This window comes from Hydra vulgaris, chromosome 04, assembly GCF_038396675.1.
Source record: "Hydra vulgaris chromosome 04, alternate assembly HydraT2T_AEP".
NCBI classification, from domain to species: Eukaryota; Metazoa; Cnidaria; class Hydrozoa; order Anthoathecata; family Hydridae; genus Hydra; species Hydra vulgaris.
This window is the reverse complement of record NC_088923.1, coordinates 14,518,979-14,542,304: the sequence shown is the minus strand read 5'-3', so window position 1 is coordinate 14,542,304 and position 23,326 is coordinate 14,518,979. Positions and strand designations below refer to the sequence as shown.

Sequence of the window (23,326 nt, the reverse complement as noted above, 5' to 3'; positions counted from 1 at the left end):
TTTTATATTAAGTATTATACATATTTAAATCATCACTGCTAATTTATGTGTCCTCCAAATCCACAACTGATGGGTACTTAACCCCTACAAAAAGCATTGCACAATAAATATTTGATAAAACATTAATAATTTTACTTATTTTCAAGTTAAAACATACATGAAATCTGGTTATATACCAGACTTAATGTACCAACAATTATGTATTGACAACATCACAAATATAAAGTAAATAAATGATAACAAAAAATATAAAGTAAGAATTCTGGAATGAAATTTTTCATTACAAACATTTTTTTACTTTATAAAGGGGGGCAACACAAAGAATTTTCAAGGCGGATGCATTTAACTTTAGCAAAATATAGATATTTTCCAAAACTAAATATAAATATTATATTTATTATTGAGATAAACGAAACACAAACGGCTTAATACAAAAGCTATTCTATATACATCACTTATAATAATCTCTCTCATAATTTCATTTTAATACTTTTAAAATTTTTATATTTCACCATTATCTTTATTTCTGCCACTTGTAAACATGTTATATTATTTAAATAACTAACTTTAATGTTTAAAACTGCTTTTTTTTTTTTTGCTTTGCCTTATTGAATTTTGTTGCTGAAAATAACAACCACTCTAAAGAAACTAAAATAAAAACAGTACACAAATTATTTAAATTATTATTATTTTTTTAAATTTAAGTTTATTTTAAATTCCTATTTTATTAGTTTTGCTTTCTTTGTTTTTGAAACTTTTTAAAGCTTAATATTATAAAACTTGCAAACAGCTGTGACCAAGTTGTCTAAAATAAAATACTCATGTGTGGTCATACAAGACGCAAAACCACATACGTTTCCTGGGAAGGCTTGAAATTACTGTATACTTAAAAAAATGTACTTACCACAACACCTCTTCGTTGTAGTTCTGAAAATATTTCTGTGCCATTACAAGAAAATGCTAATGATAGCTGACTACCTCGTGATGTTAAATTTTCTGGTGTAATAATACTAATAAATATTCCAGAATGGTTAGAACTGTTATTAATGTCAGAGCCAAATTTATACTTTATTAAGTACTCTAGGTATCCTAAAAAAAATTCAAAACATAATATAATTATGCGTGTGAGTGTGTGTTAAAAATAAAAACAACATTTTTTAAAAATATCTGCAGCATGCACCTTAATGTGTTCTGTATAAAATAACACCGGATTTAAAATTTTTTTGATTAAATATTTTTAGGGGTACCTAATTGTAATAATAAAGTTTTGTACATAAAACCTTTTTATTAAAATTACCAACTTGACATCAGACTTAATACTTGGACTATGGACTAATTTGAATTTTCCAACAATAGATAAAAGATCAATGCCAAGGGCAATAGAAAAATTGGTAAAAAGAGACAAATAGAAATCAAAGAACCAGATATTTATAGTACCTAGTTTTATAAAGAGGATGAACTTTGGTTGCATTCTGAAGATAAAAATCTTTACTTAAAACAATTAGAGACATCTGATAGAGTGGGATATACTACAATAAAGCCTGATGACTATAAAAAAATACATCCTTGTGAAGGTCCAGAATTGGTGTTTGCATTTTGATGGGAAAAAGATAGCTGATGTGGAACATCAAATAGTAATGATAAAGAATGATAAAAGAGAGGTTAGGCTAAAGCCATTAGTATTGAAGAATCGAAAGTCAGAGATAATTTTTGAAGGACTTAAAGAACTATTGGATATGATTTATAGGGATCTATAAAAATGATTATGACAGACACTACTAATGTTAACACTGGGAAAAGATGGGGCGATAAAGAGATCAATGACACATTTTGAAAATGTTGACTTTGAGAAACCTCTCTATGTTGGTTGTCAGCTCCATATTCGAATAATAATATCATGATCGAATATCAAAATTATGTCTAGATGATTTTTTAGGAGGTAATACCAATTCACCTGATCTGTCATATTATTTTGTTGAATTTACAGTTGATTATATGTATTGTTTTGTTGAATTTATGGTTGATTATATGTAGTAAATAATTTATTTACATACTAATTCCTTATATATGGTAATATGTGTGATATTATATATATATATATATATATATATATATATATATATATATATATATATATATATATATATATATATATATATATATATATATATACATATATATATATATATATACATATATATATAAATTTGTTTTTTTCATTATTTTTTATCTTTTTCTTCTTTTTCTAAAAAAAATGGATTTAAGTTATAAATATTTAATATTGACTTTTAATCATGGATCCTTAAAAAAAAGTGAAATGGTTCTTGATATACTTCAATATCAGTGGCTAGCAGGGATGCGGAGTCCCAAAAAGGACTCCGGATTTGAAAGTCACAAAAAGATTACTTTATCCGAGTTTTTGGTATCCAGGAGCTCAAAAAATATAAATAAGTTTATGGACTACTAATAGAAAAAATTGAAGACTTTTAGGTTAGAGGAACAATCGTTTATTGAATCCGGAGTCCTTAGGTATAATGGCGGCAAGGTCTCCGGGACACCAGGCTTAAAAACAATAAGTTTTAAGTCATTAAATCTCATAAACTTTTTTCTTATAGCAGATCATAAGTCAACAATCATGTTTAGAGCTTCTAGACACTACATACTTGGAAAAAGTAGAGATATAAAGCCGGAGTCCTTTTGGGACTCCGCATCCCTGGTGGCTAGCATATCTAGATTTCTTTAGCATTAGTATATAATATTATAATATATTAATTAGTATATAATATAATATTGCCAATGAGCAATTGCTGAGGTAGCTTTTGAGCCAATCTACCAATTTTTATTGCCATTTTGTGGTGTGTCAAATAAGATATTAAAGATAACTACCACCACCATAAAATTGGTGGTGGTAGTTCTGCTGCATTTTCTTTTTAGATAGCAATTAGATTAATACCAAGCAAGAAATGGGGAAAAACAAAAAAAAAACAAAGAAAAAAATGAAAATCATGAAAAATGAAATGTTACTTATTTATAAATTATTGAAATAAAAAAAAAAAAAAAAAAAAAAAAAAATATTCATAATCAATAATTTCAAAAAGTTAAAATTTTAAGCGGATTAATTAAATATATCAATGTTGATAAAACAGGGAGGTGAAGAGAGTTTTTATTATTAATAACAAGAATAATCTGATAAAACAGTAACAAATGTTATGTAACAAAATGTAACAAATGTAACAAAACTTTGACTTGTTTTTTTTCTTTGTTTGTAAATACATTTATGTTTGTAGATACATATACATAGGGTGTCTCAGAAAAATTATTATTTTTTGTTTTGTTAACAATTTTAATGCAATCCTTACCAAAAGTTTCTTTATGGTCCTACAACATCAATTTTGGCAGGTTTTTAAAATTTGGGAGTACTCCAAGGTTCATGAAAGTTTTGGAAATAAGTGTAAAACTGCATAAGCGATTGGTTTTCTGACCATTCCTTAAAAGGAATATAGAGAAAATTATCATCAATGGCGGTAGTTCTGAAGAAGCCAAATGCGATCCTCTACCATCTTTTATTGTTAACACAAGCAGTGCTTTCTCTTCACAAGATAGGTTGTTAGAAAACAGAGCAAGAGCTTTTGACTCAAATACAATGAATGACACACTATCATCCTTAGACCTGTTTTCTGTAAAGCAGCATCATAGTAGTTGCATAACCATTGGACAAATGAAATGCCATTGAATGGTGCATCAGCTGCTGTTTAGCATTAGATCCAAGCTTGGAGATATACATTTACTACAAATCTATTGAATCACTGAATTCCCTGTAATTTATGAGCCATTAGCTTTACTACAGTTTTGTTGCCATAAATAAGCAAATTGATCTTCATTGTGTTATTGGCCTTTGCATCCATCATACTTTGTGAAAGGCACCAGATTTTCGTAGAGTTGCCGAACTATTCAAATTTAATCCCATCATCAATGCTGGGAATTGAAGAAATTCTAGATAATCATCTTGCAGATGACCAAGTTAAAGCTGCTCAGCAATGTACTCCTTCAATTTACCTCTTGCAGAGATCAAAGGTGTTGATTGAGGATATAGTTGATGGTGTACCAAGTTTGACTATTTCTCTTTAAACCTCCTAAAAATCAAAATGTCAGGCCAAGTTGATGAGCCGAGACATACTCCAAATGCATCGGACAGCAGAACCTCAAACATGTGATAGCAACATGCCATCCACAGCAAGTCATAACTAACTGCTGCTTCCAGAAGTGTTCAGGCTCCATTTAATCTACAAGTATTTGAAGCAGTCGTGTCAAAGCACATGCATGTAACTAGCAAATCACATTGCCAGGACTTTAAAAGCGCCAGAACTGCTTCAATTGCTGACTTTCCTGATCCTAAGCTCAACTTTGGTACACCCAGAAGTTTTGTGCTTCTATCAAAAGTAGATATCAAAACTGGCAATCTATCTACTTGGTTGGTATCAAATCCTGTGATATCAGACAGCAGCTTGCCATCCCAATGTATTCTTTATTTCTTCCTGTCACAAATTGTTGTACCACAAAAGCTGCTGTTCACTCAAGTAATCACCTTTAATCCTTTGCACTTTTTTTTTACAAATAAAGGTTTCGTTATCAACAAACCAAATGCACCCAGTTCTTAATTCTTGCTGCAATTTGAGAAACTGTCGCTCTTTCTCTTTCTTTATTAGAGAATTGGAACTGGCATGGCTGATATCAAACAAATTGTCAAGTTTCTCATCATTTTCTGTTTGATTCTGCTGGTCCTTGTCACTATTCCTCAACTGGTGCTTCATCAGCCCAACATACTGGCAATGAAGATCCTTAATTATCTGAATAACATCAGGTTTGTAGCGTATTGGAAGTCGTGATTTCATCCAGAAGGGCAGCAGGTGCGCATACACTTAATGTGCACTCTCAGCAACTGTCAATCTACACTCTAAGCAACTGCTTCCTGTTGTAGTGAAAAAAGTTTATCATAGTATCACAATCCGAAGGAAGGTGTACCCCTGTTATAAAGTAATAGGAGTGTCCAATCAAACAGCGAGAGGTTCCGAGTTCGATTCCCACCACGTCCCTGGTAGTACCGCGCTCAACTTGTTTCTCCGCGCAGCGGCCTTGTTCGTGTTTTGGAGTTATAGAGTTGAGAGAGGGTTATAACCACAAGTAGCCTCCTCATCTGTAGTGGCCTTCTTGGCCTTGGGGAGGTGAATAACAAAAAAAAAAAATAAAAAAAAAAAAAAAAAGATGATGCCTGTACTATAAATAAAGGATGAGGAGGACTTTCCTATTATCTTAAGAAAAAAAAAAAACAGTAAAAGTTGCACAACACATCACAACCCTAATCCCTACTTAATTATAATTATTATTTGGTTCTGTTCTAGTAAGTATTGTATAATTAGTAATAATCAATTATAACAGTGACTCACTGAGTATAGTAACTGTTTTAGTTAGAAGGAATAAAATTAATTACATAAAACTAAATTAAATTGCTTAATTGTATTAAATATTATTAATTAATATATTATTTAATACAAATTAAATTATATTATATTAATTAAGAGGATAATCATAATTTCGCCAAAAATCTAGATTTTGCTAGATGCTGATAGATTTTGCTTTTTGCTGAATGGCCTTGTTTGTTCCTTTTACAGTATTTGTATGAAATGTATGTACACAAAAGATTGTGCATTTTTAGATTCTACTAATTAAGGGCTTTCTAATGAAGCTAAAGGATTGATCATGGAAGCAAAGGACTGATGCCTAAAACATTTCTGAACTCGAAAGACGCCAATGCAGTTTTACTCCAATTTTTAAAATCTACAAAAATTCTGTTATTGTTATGGCACCATAACAAATACAAATATATATATGTGTATATATATTTGTATATATATATACATATATATATATACATATATATATATATATGTATATATATATTTGTACATATATATATACATATATATATGTGTATATATATTTGTATATATATATATACATATATATATATATATATATATATATATATATATATATATATATATATATATATATATATATATATATATGTATATATATATATATATATATATATATATATATATATATATAAATATATATATATATATATATATATATATATATATATATATCTATATCTATATCTATATATCTATATATATATCTATATATATATATATATATATATATATATATATATATATATATATATATATATATATATATATATATATCTATATATCTATATATATAGATATATATAGATATAGATATATATATATATATATATATATATAACTATATCTAAACCTATATCTATATCTATATCTATCTATCTATATATATATATCTATCTATCTATCTATCTATCTATCTATCTATCTATATATATATATATATATATATATATATATATATATATATATATATATATATATATATATATATATATATATATATAGATATATATATATATATATATATATACATATATATATATATATATATAACTATATCTAAATCTATATATATATATATATGTATATATATATATATATATATATATATATATATATATATATCTTATCGTTATTTACTGAAAAAGTCAGCCATATTTAACAATGTTTTTCATTATAAATTAATTATAAATCACCATTTTATTTCAACCCAAAGTTTTATATATATATATATATATATATATATATATATTATATATATATATATATATATATATATATATATATATATATATATATATATATATATACATATATATATATATATATATATATATATATATATATATATATATATATATATATATATATATATATATATATATATATATATATATATATATATATACATAAGGATGTGTCATAAAACAACATTTTTTGAAAATGTCTGATGATACCCCCTAAAAATGTTCTATGTAATAAATTAATACTAAATTTAAAGAATTCTTAATTAAGATAATTCTTTAAGATTTGCTCAAGACCCTTAAACACCAGAAGGGTCCCTAATATTTTTAAAAAAAAAGTTCTTTAAAAACATATCCTGCTGGGTCTCAAAAGAAGTGAAATTTTATAAAAATTTCAAAAATAATTAAGAAATTTATGAAAACATAAATTCAAAAAGTTTATTTAACAAAACTATGAAAATATGTTCTTGTTTATTTTTTGTTAAAAAAAGATTTTTAAGCCATAAAATTTAAACTAGTAATCTTTATATAAAATAATTATTACTTTTAAAATTTTTATAAAATTGGATATGTTATATTTTTATTATTATCATATATTATTTTTGAAATTTTTTTCAAAATTCACTTTTGAGACTCAACATGATATGCTTTTAATGAACTTTTTTTTTCAAAATATTAGGGACCCCTCTGATGTTTAAGGGTCTTGAGTAACCTCTAAAAAATTTTTTATTTAAAAATTTCTTAAATTTAGTATTAATTTATTACATATAATACATTTAGGGGGGGTATCATCACACATTTTCAAAAATTGTTGTTTTATAGCATACCCTAATATATATATATATATATATATATATATATATATATATATATATATATATATATATATATATATATATATATATATATATATATATATATGTATATATATATATATATATATATATATATATCTATGAAGGGCACAGGGGAAAAAGCAGACATGTCAAAAATTTTGTATATTGAGTTTTTTCCCTTGGTACATAGAACCCGACGCAAAGTTACATCCGATTATGTTGTCGAACCGAAAAACCAGCAAAGTCTTGAGTATTTGCATTTAAAAATATAGCCATCTGGAGAAAAACCAGGCATGCCCAAAATCTCCGGTGAGTCATGTGGTGTTGATTCACATTACTAGGTCAGCTAATCAGCATTTAGCTTTGGCATAACAACAAAGTGCGTGCAAAATGGCGGATTGCTTTGACAGTCCAGGTGTGACTAAAAAACCTCAAAAGCGAAAAAGTAATGGAAGGAAAAAAAGTTGCAGCAAATATTAAATGCATAAAAAATCACACATCAGGTGAGGACTGCAAATTTAGTCATCTAAAATATTTTGAACCGATAGATGAAGCTGCAAGACAATCACTTATTGAGGGCTTCAACGCATACTCAAGCAAAGACAGCCAAGATGCTTATCTGAATACAATGATAGTAGTTCTCCCTGTAAACAACGTAGGTGTAAGAAAGGTGCAGATGAAGATTCCTACAAACCTAAAGAGATGTCATAAAAGTATCCACAGGAACATCAGTGGAACCAGTGATAGTGTGTGTGAAAGCCTTTTGCTCACTCTTCGGCATCACAAAAAACCGTGTAGAAACAGTCCGCAAAGCAATGTCATTAACAGGTGAGTTGGAATTAGAATTAGTGCTTTTAATTTGATGTTGATTGGATTGTTGATTGTGTGGGTTTTTTCCTTGCAGGTCATGCACCACAAGATAGAAGAGGAAAGCATAACAACAGGCCACACAAATTGACAGATAAAACAGTAACATTAGTGTGTGGCCACATATCATCTTTTCGATGCAGACACAGTTACTATGCAATGGGAGAGTCAAGAAAGTTGTACCTTTGAGATACCTTGAATGTTGCTAAAATGCATCAGATGTTTGTGTCAGTTCACCCTGTAACCAAGGTTTGTGTATGTTTTTATATCAGTGATAGTCAAATAGGGGTTATTTTAAAGCTGCTATATATGCATGCACGAATACTAATTTTTACTTGCAGCTAAATTTTAATATAAAATCCATCACAGCATCTGTTGGATTTGTCTTTTTTTATTTTGTTAAACTTTATTTATTCATATTATCAGGGCATATTATTACAAAATTTTGCTACTAGCCAAAAATTGTAAGCTTTTCTAAAAACTCTCATACTTTGTGTATATATAAAGCACACTATACACCAAAATATTTGAATTAATTTAATTCCTTTATTTTTAACATTATTTAAAGATTACTTACAAATAAATAAGATACAATCAATTTTGATTAGATATTTTAAAGACTATTAAATGACACAATAAATGTAATAATTTATAAAAATAAATCAAAGTTGACAATCTGGAACCTTTTAACACTGGACAGATAACTCAAATTCTTCTTCTATTGCCTTGTTTTAGAAATTCAACACCTTTTTTTCAAAGCTAATGAATCTATAAAACGCTTAAAACTCCTTGAACAACCCTTGTGCATATACATTGATACCATTCAATTTGTCTTTCACAGCATGGCACAATGTCAACGTATTAATCATTAAAAATTAAGAGATTTTTTTTTTCATTCTAATCAATCTATCACACGCGTGTTTCAATTGCTCTGCATTAGGCTAAGCGTTTCAACTTAGACTATTCTTTTTTTAGAATAAAAGCGATTGATAGTCGTTGACTAACTTTATGCCCTGATAATGTGATATTAAATTTTTTTTTCTTCACAGGTTAGCTATGAATCCTATAGGACACTGTTTAACACAAAATTCAAAATTGGATTTGGTTACTGGATGTTGCTGGTCTGAATAGCAAAAAAACTGAACTATTAACAAACCACGAGCTGCGCAAACGCAAGGCCCATACATTCTATGACAGGAAAGCTGCAGCTAAGGACATTTGTTTACTTCAAATCAGTTTCTTCTGGCATGGGTGCAGTGGACAAAATAAAAACTACACAGTGATAAGGTTCTTATACAATCAGGTACATCAGCGCAAGAGACTCAAGTTAGTGAAAATCACCTTTCCGATAAGAGGCCACTCCTACATAGAGTGCGATAGAGACTTTAGCAACATCAACATGGCAAAGAATGTAGACTTGCTAGAGGACTGGTTAATAGAATTTGCAACTGCCTGATTAAGTCCAACACCTTTCACGGCCATCAGGGCTACACAGGACATGTTCTTCGCCTACAGAAAGTACTTAAGACCTTCTTTCAAAGCCGCATGCTAGATAAAAACATGCCCAGTCAGGGAAATCTACATTTTGGACTCCCATCGATTGCTTGTTCTCTACAGGGATTCTTGGAATGGTGCGTTTGTGTCTGCTGTACTAAAAAAACAGGGACTCAGCGTGGGAAGAAGCAGCTACAGATGTCTGTCCTTACCAAGTTGTATGAAAATGGTCTTCTGCCCTTCAGTTCAGAAAAGTATAAAGAGCTTCAAGTATTGTAAAGGTATTACAGCCCTACAAAACATCAGTTCTTTGATGAGCTTCCTCATAGTCGATCAGACACTGCTAGAGCAAACCCAGGTCATGAACTCAGTGATTCGTCGGGGAATGAGGATTAAATTGGTTATGTTGAATCCCTTGTTTCATTAAAACGTTGCAACTGTAGCTTGTTTTTCCTACTTTGTTTTTATGTGCTGTTTGTGTATGTTGTGCAGTTGTCATGAAATTAAGCTTTCTGTAAATCACAAAAAATGTCCCGCTTTCTTTCTTGGTTGATTTATATGAATTTTTATTTATTTATAAAGATTGATTTATATGGCTTCTAAGTTCTAATGTCATTGTTTAAGCATCCCATAGCATTATAAGTATATTTATAGAACAAAACTTAGCCTTTTTTGGAATGTCTTGGTTTCAGGGGAAAAAACAGACATGTCACAAAACCACCTCTTATGTGATTTTTTTAGTTTAAATCCCATCGGTCATTAAAAAAACATATATGTATATATATATATATATATATATATATATATATATATATATATATATATATATATATATATATATATAACATTTAATATAATGATTGTTAGACAAAAAATGTTAAAAGACTCATTCAAAAATGATAGTAATAAGTAAATAATAAAAGCAATTTAAAAAAGTCCTCATAAAAATTATTAAAAGATAAATTTGTAATCAGAACAAATAATCTACCTGTTAACAACCTCTGTTTTTTGATAATCTTCTCTATACCAACTTTATGAAATATCTAAATATACATCTTTACTTAATTGTTAAAAATGAAATTTGTTTTCTTAGATAACTTGACTTAAATAGGAAGATTTAATTTCAATGTTATATTAAAATTAAAATTTAAATAAACTTTAACACTTACCTCTAATGAGGAAAAGAGAGAAACCACAGCCAAAACACATGGGTTTGAAAGTGTGAATCCTCGAGCTCCAGGTATTAATGGTAAATTATCTTCACAAAACGTATCAAAAAAATCTTATTATTATTTAATCCATTTAATAAATAAAATTTAATAATTTTTAATATATTTTTTAAGCAATTACTTTTTTTCAATATAACCATTCAACAGTTAACATATATACATATATAAATATATATATATATATAAATATATATATATATATATATATATATATATATATATATATATATATATATATATATATATATATATATATATATATATATATATATATATATATATATATATATATATATATATACATATATATATAGAATATCATACAACTCAAAAATAAAAATAAACCTACTATTATCCATATGAAATCGCTCTTTGAACTCTACACCCCACCATCCTGAAAATCTAAAATTTAAGAAATGAAAACAATAGATTGACTTTCTATACTAAATTTTTAACTAGCCAAAACACTGATTTAGGGAATTTTTAGGCATAGTAACTTTTTGACTTTTTAACCAATAATCCAGTCTATAGCAAAGAAATTGCACCCTTGATGTGTATGCTCTTTTAATCATGTAGTGTTATTTCAGAAGTTATATAGCTTATTAATTAAGGAGAACAGTAAAGTTAAAGAGAGCAGTGATTCAGCCAATTATAAATGATATTTTACATTTATTTCTGCATTTTGTACAATACTTTTTATTTATTTAATTTCATTTTAAAATTAAAAGTAACTTTTTCTTTTTTCTTTTTTCTTTCAATAAAATTAATATCTTGAATATTTTGGTAAATTTAAATAGGAATAACAGTGGTGAATAATTTTGGTTTTTTTCACCTCTTGTTTGTTTTCTTGTTCACTATATTTTATCTTGTTTGCTTTCTTGTTATGTTTCATGTTTTGTTCATTAGTGTAGTAAAAAGTCCACAGATCATGAAGCTGTGGAAGGCCTTAAACTATTAGGGGTTTCATGTAACAGATGAAATGCAAACTTGTTAATTTATAATTTTTTTATGATTTATTAATCTTGACTAGTGGTGTGGTGGTAGTGGTCTAGTGGTGTAGTGGTAGAGTGCTTGCTTCATAAGCAAGAGGTTCCAAATTCGATCCCCACCATGCCCCTGGTAGTACCATACTTAACATGTTTCTTCGCACAGCAGCTTTGTTTATCAAGGTTCATGTTTCAGAGTCATAGAGTTGAGAGAGGGTTATAACCACAATTAGGTAGCCTCCTCATCTGAAGTGGCCTCTTCGGCCTTGGGGAAGTGAATTTATACACACAAAAAAATAAAAAAATACTATTACGAATAGTAAAATTTTATTAACTTTTATCTAAACATTTTAAATAAATTGATTTAATTATGTGGTACTTGTGTAGTGGTAAAGGCCTCATTTTGCGTGGTACTCTGATAGTACCACAGTAAACTTGTTGTGTATAAAGTGAGAGTTGTATATAAAGTTTCCATGAGAGGTCAGTAGTGAATGGTAATCAGAGAAGACATGAAGTAGACAACTCAGTAAAGGTATTGCCATTCATCAATAATATAAAATATTAACAATGCTGTGATAATTGTTAGCAGTAAATTAGTTTTGTTTGGGTTAAAATTCACAAGCCACTGCAAACCCGAAGTTTTCACAGAAAAGAAATCAGATTAAATATTGGCTGTTAAATATAATGCACAAAATAAATTTGTTATAGTATTTAACAAGTCAGTAGTAGAATGAAACATATTGTAATTATGGTTCACCAATGTTTAGGTATAAATATATAAATTCACAAAAATAAGGTTTTAAAAAGTTTTGAGGCTTTGTGACAAAGTTTATATAAAAAGTATAAAAAACTTAAGTACCAAATGTCAACAAATTAATATTTTGTCTAAATACTATTTTGCGATACACCCAAAGTTGTACGTTTTGACAAGAAAGCCAAATTTAAAAGAATTTTTGCATAAGTCTGAAATATTTTGATAATTATACTAATTTAGTAGTATAAAACAAACATTTACATGGGTTAGGTAATGCAGTACAAATAAAAAACCCTAATTTCTATAATTACAACACATAAAACATCCAATAATGAACCATATTAAAGTGAAGCAGCAAATGATCAAAAACCATATTGAAGTGAAGCAGCAAACGATAGAAAATCATATTGATCTTCAGAGAGTTGTTAGACTCAAGATATTAGAAGTTTGTTAATTGAGAATTTAAAGAATAAAAATTAAACATTTATATAGTATTTATTTCTATAAATAACTATTCACAAAATGTAATCAAATCATTATATTTGTCTTCTTTGTCTGCAAAGAAAACGAGATGTTCCAAACAAGATACTAAAGTAAGAAGGCGTCTTTTTAGATTGCAGTAAGTGAGTTTGTACTTTTAATACTCTTCTCATTGAATATGAAATGTCTGGATTAGGTTTCCTTAGATCTTAATGGAGTAATAATAGATCTTAATTAGACAGTAATAAGCTACAGCTGGCTTTACGCTATAAAAACAGGACATGATCATTATCAAACATTTTTTCAATATAATTATTTTATGCAGAATGTCTGCCACATCATCTCCTTATCACGCACTATAGGTGTTTCTGTTGATTTTATTGAATCTTTACTTAACACACTTTTCAATACCACAAAAGCACTCAATGTTGCATAAATTAAAAAGCAGACCTTATCTTTTTAATCCAGATCTAATAAACAAGGGTAGATGGGGGAGGGGGATCTTAACAAAAGAGTTAGTGAGAACTTTTCTTAAATCTAATTTCAATTTATCATCAGACTATAATCAAAACCTCATGAATCAAGACTAATATTTTTTACAGAACACTCAAATTAATGAGAAGGAATAAAAACTTCTGTACCTAACTGAATTCAGGAGATTATAAAGGAGGCACAAGTTTCAGGCTAAAGACATCAGCCTAAAGACATTCATGAAGAAAACCATGGTATTAGTAAAAATTGCAATGAAAAGATGAATCTGGTATAAAAGCACTAGATAAAAATTTTAGTGAAATAGCATATATTGGAACTACTTATAGAAGAACAGGGAGAAACTGAGCACGAGTTAAGATTAGAGAGGAGACACAATCAATGAAAAAAGGTAAGCGAACAAAAAGGGTGTCTGGAAAACCAGACACAAAGTTAAACTATCTGAGTAGAAGATTAAGAAAGACAAAAACTTTGAGCTTTTACAACAATTACAACAATTTTGACTGAGAAAGTAATAGAAAAGGTTGTAAATTCAATCAGAAATAACATCGCAAAGTGTGCCATCTGAGGAAGAAGAACAATAAAGAACAAAAAAAAAAAGAAGATGATTGAGTTACAAAGAGCTAAGCAAAAGCATGTAGAAGCATTTGAATTGATATGTAAACAAGTGGCAAAGCCAAGCATGTTACTATTAGAGTATTTGTAAATCAAAGGATAATAGCTGTCAACATTGAGAAATAAAGGCGAAACATTTAAATTCTTACATTAGAATCTTACATCAGCAAAAAAGTTTTTAATTTTTTTAGAATACTCTTAGGATATTGTTTTAGTTACTTTATTTATGTTTCTAATAATTAGAATACTTGACTCAACCATAAATAGTACATGACACTCACCATAAATTTGTTTTATTTCTGCTAATCAACCTGAATTCATAAACAAAAGGCTCCTATGTTGTCTCAACAAAGCATGCCAAAAGCACTAACAGGACACTATTAATGTGCAACATGAAACAGTTAATACTCTGATATTTTATATCTGTATCCTTATTAGGAGATAACAGAAAGATTTGCATAGTCACAAGCAAAAAGGCACAAGCAATAACCCATAAGTTGAGTCAAGAAGATCAAGCATTCATCATCTAGAAAACAATGTAAAACAAGTTAACATCTACTCTAGCCTATTGGATGAAAAAAAGCGTGTACTTGGTCAACAGAGGTTTTCTGCTTACCCCTAAAATCTTTGCCTAAGAAACCTTCCACAAAGCCATATGCTATTATGTTAATATCTGCCCATGATGAATATTTTTAGAGACACCATCACCTAAATCTTTTTAGAGACACTGAAATCACCTTAATCTTCACTGATGTACCCTGAAAGTTATACTTAGTTTTGTATGTGTGTTACGTCTTGTAGAACTTTCTTTTCTAGACAAAACCTAAAAGTTAATTCTGACATTAAATACTCTACATTTTTTGACTCGTGGTTGAGTAAAGGCCTTTACTCAACCTAGTATAACTTTCAGGGTGCATCAGAGAAGATTAAAGTGATTAGGTTAATAGAGAAAAAAATAGTTGGAGAAATGAAATGAAAACATCTAATGTAATGAGAAAACAAGTTCATTAAAACAATGATAGTATTGTATCCACCATACAAATCAGTACAGGTTTATAACAAAATCATAAATGTTTATAACTGACTATAAACTTCTTTTTTTTATAAGATGGAATTAATAAGAATCTTAATCAAAATGCAGTCAAAATAAATAAATGAACCAATAGCCTATGATAATAAAAATTGAAACTCAAAAAACCTTTTCAAATCTTTTTCATAAGCATATCTCTCATGAATAAATAGACCACCAATACTCCCAGGGCCAGCATTCAAATACTAAAAAGTTGAAAAAAATGTATAAAAATCAAGCAATTTGATACAACTTTAGTGTATTTATAAATGTATATATAAATATGATTATTGACAACACTTCAAAAAATTTACTGTACTTTAATTTATAAAATCTGATGTATTTCAAAAAATTAAATGAGATTCCTTTGATGCAATATCTATGAAATATGTCATTTAAACAGTAAAAATTCTGACAGATTCTCATTCATTTAAACAGTAAAAATCCTGACAGATTCTCATTCATTTAAACAGTAAAAATCCTGACAGATTCTCTTTCATTTAAACAGTAAAAATCCTGATATATTCTCAATCAAAATTATTAATACATTAAAAATCATTTGTACAAAAACATGTACATTTCAAACAGTTAACCATAACATTGATGTAGTTAACATTATTAATACATTAAAAATCATTTGTACAAAGCATGTGCGCTTCAAACAGTATACCATCAAAGCAACCATTGCCATTTCTTTAATAAAAACACATGTGTTTATATTAAAGTGATTGCAACAAAAGCCTTTTTTAATCTACAATTTAATTTAATTACAATTTAATTACATTTAATGTACAATTTAATTTAATTACATTTAATGTACAATTGTGGAATATTTTCTGGTAAAAATAAATCACAAAAAGCAAAAATAAATCTAATAAAAGAATCAAAAATGAGCTAATTTTAAAACAAACACACAAAATACAATTTTATAAAAATTAAGTCTACTGTAGATGTCTGTTATTTTAAAATTGCAAAGAAGTGGAGGTTTTAAAGGGTTTTTTTGTTGCTAGAAAAATGTTAAAAATAAGAAAACACAAAGAAAAAAAAGAAAAAGAAAAAAACTTTAAAAAATTTTTAAGAGTGTAAAATACAACATATAGTATGGCATATCAGTACAACTTTTTTAAAGTTTATTATATGTAAACTCTTTATTGATGTTTAATTTTTACCTCTTACTACACCTGGGGCATAATTTAATTTATATTAGGTTAACAACAAGTTTTTAGTTAACAATTCCAAAACTTTAATTGATTATAGTTTCTCAAATATCAAGTCAAATAATTTTACTGCAGGAAACATTACTACTGCCATATTTGATCACTTCATATTAAAAGCAATATATCAAAAAAATCAAGCAATTTTTTTGATATATATCAATTTTTTTGATAAATTTCCTCAATTTCTTATTGTTCACAATAAGAAATTTCCTCAATTTCTCATTGTGAACAATAAGAAATTGAGGAAATTTAAAAGCTTTGACTACCAAAAAAATCGTAAAGGAAAGAAACTGGAAAGCATTTAATGAAGTATTATTTACAACAACTCTTTATTCCAAGTGGTTTAGATACTTTTGCTTTACCCTATATACTGAAGAAGTGAGTATAATGACAAGTAACAGTTTCCTAGATAAAAATTACTAAAGAAATAAATTTAATGATTGATTGCAAGTTTAATGATTGATTGCAAGTCTAATGATTGATTGCAAGTAAAAATTGATACAGATTACTGAGAAGTAAATTACTGAAAACCAAGTATATTATATGTCAAATTGATGTCTTGTATATTTTCATACAAAACTTGAAAATAAAATGTTAATAGATTTAATAGATTTAATTTGTAATTAATGTTTAATTAATTTAATTTAAAAAAGATCTGAAACAGATCATCATGGAGTTTAAAAACTCCATTTATGGAAATGTTAAATTTTGGATCCAAATCTGGGAATATAAATAAATAATTTCAACTATTTGTGTGTTCTTTAAACTTAAATTTATATTTTTGCAAGCGTCATTCCAAACCACCGTTTTTTCATTTATTTTTTTTTTACAGTAAGACATTCACCAATAGCTTCAGAATAATTTAGGGGTGTAAAAAACGTAATAAGAAATATCAAATGTCATAAAAAAATTAATAATTAGATAAAATTTTCAACAATAAAACTTCAATTAAATATTACCTTGTATGTGCACCATGCTGCAAAATCAACATTCCAATCATGAAGCTTTAGTTCCACATTTCCAACTGCATGTGCTAAGTCAAAACCAACTTTACATCCCTATTAAAACTGTCTGATATCAAGACAAAATAAAAAAACAAAAAACTTAACTTTTTTAAAAATTAAAAGAATCCCAAAGATTCAAGTCAAGTTGTATTCATATGTTAAATAAACTTTAGAAAATAGGTTATAAATAGAAAAGAATTAACTTCCCAAAACAAATTGTTTATCAATATATTTATAAAAAACTTCATCTCATCACTGTCTTAACTGTCACTGCGTCATTTTATCACTCACACCCAACCTCCTTTTAAGTCAAACACTTCTATTATACCAACAAACAGAATTTAAACTCTAAATAAGTAATTATTTTATTTTTACATGTAAATAAACTTCATTTCTTAACTTTATCTTAAAATAATAATCTTCAATTTTTGAATTGCAACACAATTGGTTTTGTTGTACTACAATACAAGTGTATTATGCAGTAGTGGTGTAGTGGTAGAGCGCTCACTTCATAAGCGAGAAGTTCCAATTTTGTTCCCCACCATGTCCCTGGTAGTATTGCGCTTAACTTGTTTTTCCACGCAGTGGCCTTATTTGTCAAGGTTCGTGTTTAAAATCATAGAGTTAAGAGAGGATTGTAACCACAACTAAAGTAGCCTCCTCGACTGTAGCGGCCTTCATGGCCTTAACTCGGTTTTATGCACATGGTTTTATTTAACTCTGTTGTTCAATGTATTTGCAATACAGTTGATGTAACTAAAGAGCAAAATAAGGAATTGATGCCTGGCTATCAACATTCAACAAAATTTTCAAGCACTTATATTAAATAAACCATATTAATTGTGATTACTGACACATTTCTCTAAAATTTGCCAAATCGGACCTCAAAATAACTATGCAATGAAGAAAAGACACATAAATATTTGAAATTAACATTTTTTGAAGTATTTTTTTAACAATTTTAACAAACAACTTGATAACTTTGGCATTATATAATACAGGTAGCTAATATCTCTTATATAATACATATAATATCTCTTATATAATACATATAATATCTCTTATATAATACATATAATATCTCTTATATAATACAGGTAGCTAATATCTCTTATATAATACATATAATATCTCTTATATAATACAGGTAGCTAATATCTCTTATATAATACATATAATATCTCTTGATAAAGCAATAAGTAGTTACTTAAGTAGTTATAACTTAATTAACCATGACTACAAACTTAATTAACCATGACTACAAACTTAATTAACCATGACTACAAACTTAATTAACCATGACTACAAACAGTTTGAAAAACTAGTAATACCAAAAAAATACCCTGAAACAGTTTTAGAAAGAAACAAAACTTATTATAGCATGGTAAGTTTTAGTCACAAATTAGCAAACAAAAAAAACTGTCCTACAAAAAAAACTCATAAAAAAGAACGTTTATAAATGTTTAGAAAAAAAAAAACTCGAACATTTTATCCTTGAAACTTCACGCACTTCAAATTATTGACAGATGATAAAACAACAATAAAATACATAACAAAAGTATTTTCAAAAACGTATCTCAAAAGTTGCTGTGAGTAGGCTGGATGAGTGACAACTCTTTTGTACCTCTCCCAATTTGAATGAAGATCTTCTGTTGTTTGTTCACTGAAGAGACCAAGTCTTGTAATTTTGATGAATGAACGAGTGGCAGATGGTGAAAAATGGAATATACTTACATTTGTTACAATGTGATTGGTTGAGAGTTTAACATAGCTGTCCCTGAATTTAGAAATTTTTGATTCAAAATCTGAATCTAGCTGAATGCCATTTATAGGATTGAATGACATTCCTTTAACCTATGCCAAAGATCAACTAGATTTTCTACATGATTCACGATACCCAGCAATAAATTTAGTTACATTAGAGAAACACAAGCATTAGGTTAGGGAATTCTAACCATGGTAGATGCACAGCATTTTGGAAGGCTTTTGATTTTCTCAAATCCTGAGATTCACCTGAGATTGTGAAATCGTTATACTTGTTTTTTATTCCTCTAAAATTTCTAAGACTTCCACAGTTGAGTAGGTTTATTGACTGAATGTCACACCAACAGCAAGGGTGTATGACTGTAGGGGTGTTTGCTGCTATGATATTGTATGCCACGAATTATGTTGGCTAGTTTCATATCACAAAAAATAACCAAGCAACCATGGACACATTTTTCTTGAACTTTGATGAAATCAAGAAAAGACTTGACATAGCATACAACATTAGCATACGTCTCGAGATATTCCTATGAGCATTTGTTGTTTGACGCTGGTAATTTTTAATGTTAAGGATGACACCGATTTAACAGTTTTCTGAACTGGGCTGTGATGTTCAGTTTCATCTTGAACCATAATTAGGGTAAAATCTACTTTCAGAAATAATCCTCCTCCATCAAATCCATGTTTCAAAACAGAAGAACCAGAAATGTTTCTTGCTGCCATTAATACTTCACTAGCATCATTCATGACAGTGTACAACCTGGCTCATAAGATTGTTTTCACTGAGCTTAATATTTGTAACTATGAAATACTCATTTAGCTATTTGGCCTGCTTAAGCAAACTTTTGATGGAAATTTTGTTGCACAATTCTGATAGGGCTCAACAGATTTAATGCAGGCCCTAGCTTTCGAATCACATTGTTAGAAAGACCAGTTTTTAGCTGAATCTACAACATGCTGTGAGTGTTCAAAGGTTCTTTGAAGAACCTTTGAACACTCACAGCATGTTTAGATTCACAAAATTTGCTGTGCAGCTGAAGATCCTGTGAAAAAAAATTGTTTTAGAAGATACAAATACTAAATAGTTCACTTAAAACCAAAAGAAGTTTTCTCAGTGGTAAAGGTTTTCCTTTTGCTTCACTAAGACAAATGATTCCATCAGGAGATAATCTTCACTCACAAAAACTGATGATGCCATTTACTCATCCCCAATAGGATCAGATTCTGTAATCCGTCTCAAATTTTTATAGCGAGTTTCTAGTGTGTACTGATGTGGAAGACCCTAACCGAGGATGGACAAGCATTTGGCAAAGCTTTTTTTAACTGACTCATCAATTTTGAGAGGCAGACTTTTGAAGTTTGTCAATAAGTGATTTTATTTGCCTTTAGCCTGCCAATTTGAAAAATTAGAAAATCACAGGTTGTGGTCAATCTTGTTGATGGGTTTATCAAAATAGATTAAAAGTTGGGAAGTTGAGGCATTGTCTTTATTTGTTCTTTTTATAACTTTTCAAGCTAAATTCTACATTTATCACAAACTGCCAAAGAAATTCAATCATCTTTGAAGTTAATGCCCTTTGGACTACTTGTTGAACTATTGTCATTTGAGTTGTCTGCTTTTTTTCATAGAGAGAATAAAAACTGTTCTCCTACAGTTTGTACAGTTTTACTCTGCACACAGCCTTCATTTTTGTTGAGTTCACAATTTTGTTGAGTTTTGCATTTTGACTTTAGGCAGCTTTAAATAATGGAATTTAAAGAGATCTCCAAGTACCAAGACAAGTTGTGTTCATATCATAGATGAACATTAGAAAATAAGTTAAAAGTTATTTAAACTTTCCAAAACAAATTATTGAATGATATTTTAACAAAAGCATTTGTTGTTTAGCCATTATACTCCCAGTTGAGAGCTTAATTTGAGGCTTTCAATTCGGCATAGTTTTTTATGTTAAAAAAACCATCTGGTTTCAATAATGAATGTTTTTGCACACCGCAGAGTTTTTAAAACTCAATTAAATTTTATACAACCAGATTAGGTTTTCCCCTTCATACTTAGTCTGCGGTGGTTATAAAAAACAATCGCTGTAGCATATTTTTGTTTCTTATTCAATGTTGAAATTTATTAGTTTCAAACTTAAACCTTATATTTTCATTTAACTGCCAAAGGGAAAACCCCTACAATTTAAACTTGATTTTAGTTTTTTGAAAGAATCTTTTTTTATTGATGTCAAATATAAACACATTAATAAGACCAGATTTAACAAAAAAATAATAGTCGAAGAGCTAGAACTTTTCTTTGCGAGAAACAAAATGGCGTTAAAAATTAAGAAGTTTTTTGTTAATATCCCATTTAATAATTTGTTTTGAAAAGTTATTTTCTAATGTTTATCTATGATATGAACACGACTTGTTTTGTCACTTGGGAATCCCTCTAATGAGAAACTGCCTTTTTACAGAATTAAAACTGTTTTGTTTACAATTTTTAACAAACAACGCCTAAAACTTAAATACAGTACAAAATACCACTCAAAACGTAAACTTGCATATTTTTACATATATCTTAATTTATAAGTTTTTATGTAGGGCAAAGTTTTGACATTTTGTGAACAAAAAAAATTATCATAGGCTATTATATTTAAAATGCAAACCACTTACTTTATGCATAGAGTATATAAAAGATAAGTTAACTGGATTGAATTTGCAAACTTGATCTAAAAGACCACTGTTTTATAGCAATTATTCCTAAAAATTTTATACTAACTTATAAATTTAAAACATTTGTAAAAAATAATCCTTTATTTATATGATATTAAAAATAAAAATCGGTAAAAAGCTAACATTGAAAAAGTCTCGCAAATGCTGTAATAGGATTAAAAAACTACTTAACATGGACCCCTGCATATATTTAAAATCACTTATCCCCTCAAAAAAAGAACTCTTTAGTTGTACTTTGTCGGTATTACTTTCAAACTGTGAATACTTAAAGGAATCCCCAAGAGATAAGTTGTGTTCATATCTTAAATAAATCTTAGAAAATAAGTTTAGAGTTAATTAAATTTATAAACACAAAAATAAACTTTTCAGGTTTTCGTAACTTTTTGTAATTATCAAAACAAAATATTTATCAAGATTTTAACAAAAAACCTTTAAGCTTTTTTGTAAGTTTGCTACCTTATTTTTTTTATTATTTTATTAATTCTGGTTCACTCCCAACAAGGCTGCTCACCACTAAGTTGGGAGTAACTATAAAAAAAAGAATATAGTTATAGAGAAAGGAAATGGTTGACAGAAGACTTAAAAAGTTGAAGGTTGTATGAGTCAGGAAAACAAAGATGGGAGTGAGTTCCAAAGTGTTAAAGTGTGGGGAAAAAAACTAGATGAATAAAAGTTTTTAGAGCATGCAGAGACAAATACAGTAAAAGAATTAGACTTTGATGAATGACGAATCAAACAAGAATGAGTTTTAGTTGATAGAACTAAAGATGATAGCTTGTTTGAGCAGTGACCATGGTAGTATTTGTAAAAAAGACGTTTTTGGACCTTGTCTAGAAGAAAAAGAGCATCATTAGAAGTATTCCATACAGGGACGAATAAGAGATTTGTAGAGGTAGAAAATGGAATGAGCAGAGAGAAAGTGATGAGCCCAATAAAGAGAAACAACCTTAGCAGATGCTAATTTAGCAATCAATTGTATATATGGGTTACATAAAAGGTAGGGCATTATATTTTGGAAATGCATTAGGAAAAATATTACACCCAACAAAATATTAGAGATAAGGGTGA

The 23,326-nt window shown here is 28.2% G+C and overlaps 1 protein-coding gene across 2 annotated transcripts in view; it reads right to left on the bottom strand.

Annotated features, from left to right (window-relative positions):
* Positions 1–23,326, bottom strand: part of LOC100203420 (kynureninase) — a 59,398-nt gene that overhangs the window by 3,722 nt on the left and 32,350 nt on the right. For both annotated transcript variants that reach the window (XM_065795528.1, XM_065795529.1), the window contains exons 8-13: positions 17,735–17,833; positions 15,688–15,764; positions 11,515–11,567; positions 11,106–11,194; positions 10,925–10,979; positions 905–1,089 (exon numbers count right to left, since the gene is read on the bottom strand). In XM_065795528.1, the coding sequence (XP_065651600.1) occupies positions 905–1,089; positions 10,925–10,979; positions 11,106–11,194; positions 11,515–11,567; positions 15,688–15,764; positions 17,735–17,833 (558 nt within the window). The remainder of the gene's footprint in view (positions 1–904; positions 1,090–10,924; positions 10,980–11,105; positions 11,195–11,514; positions 11,568–15,687; positions 15,765–17,734; positions 17,834–23,326) is intronic.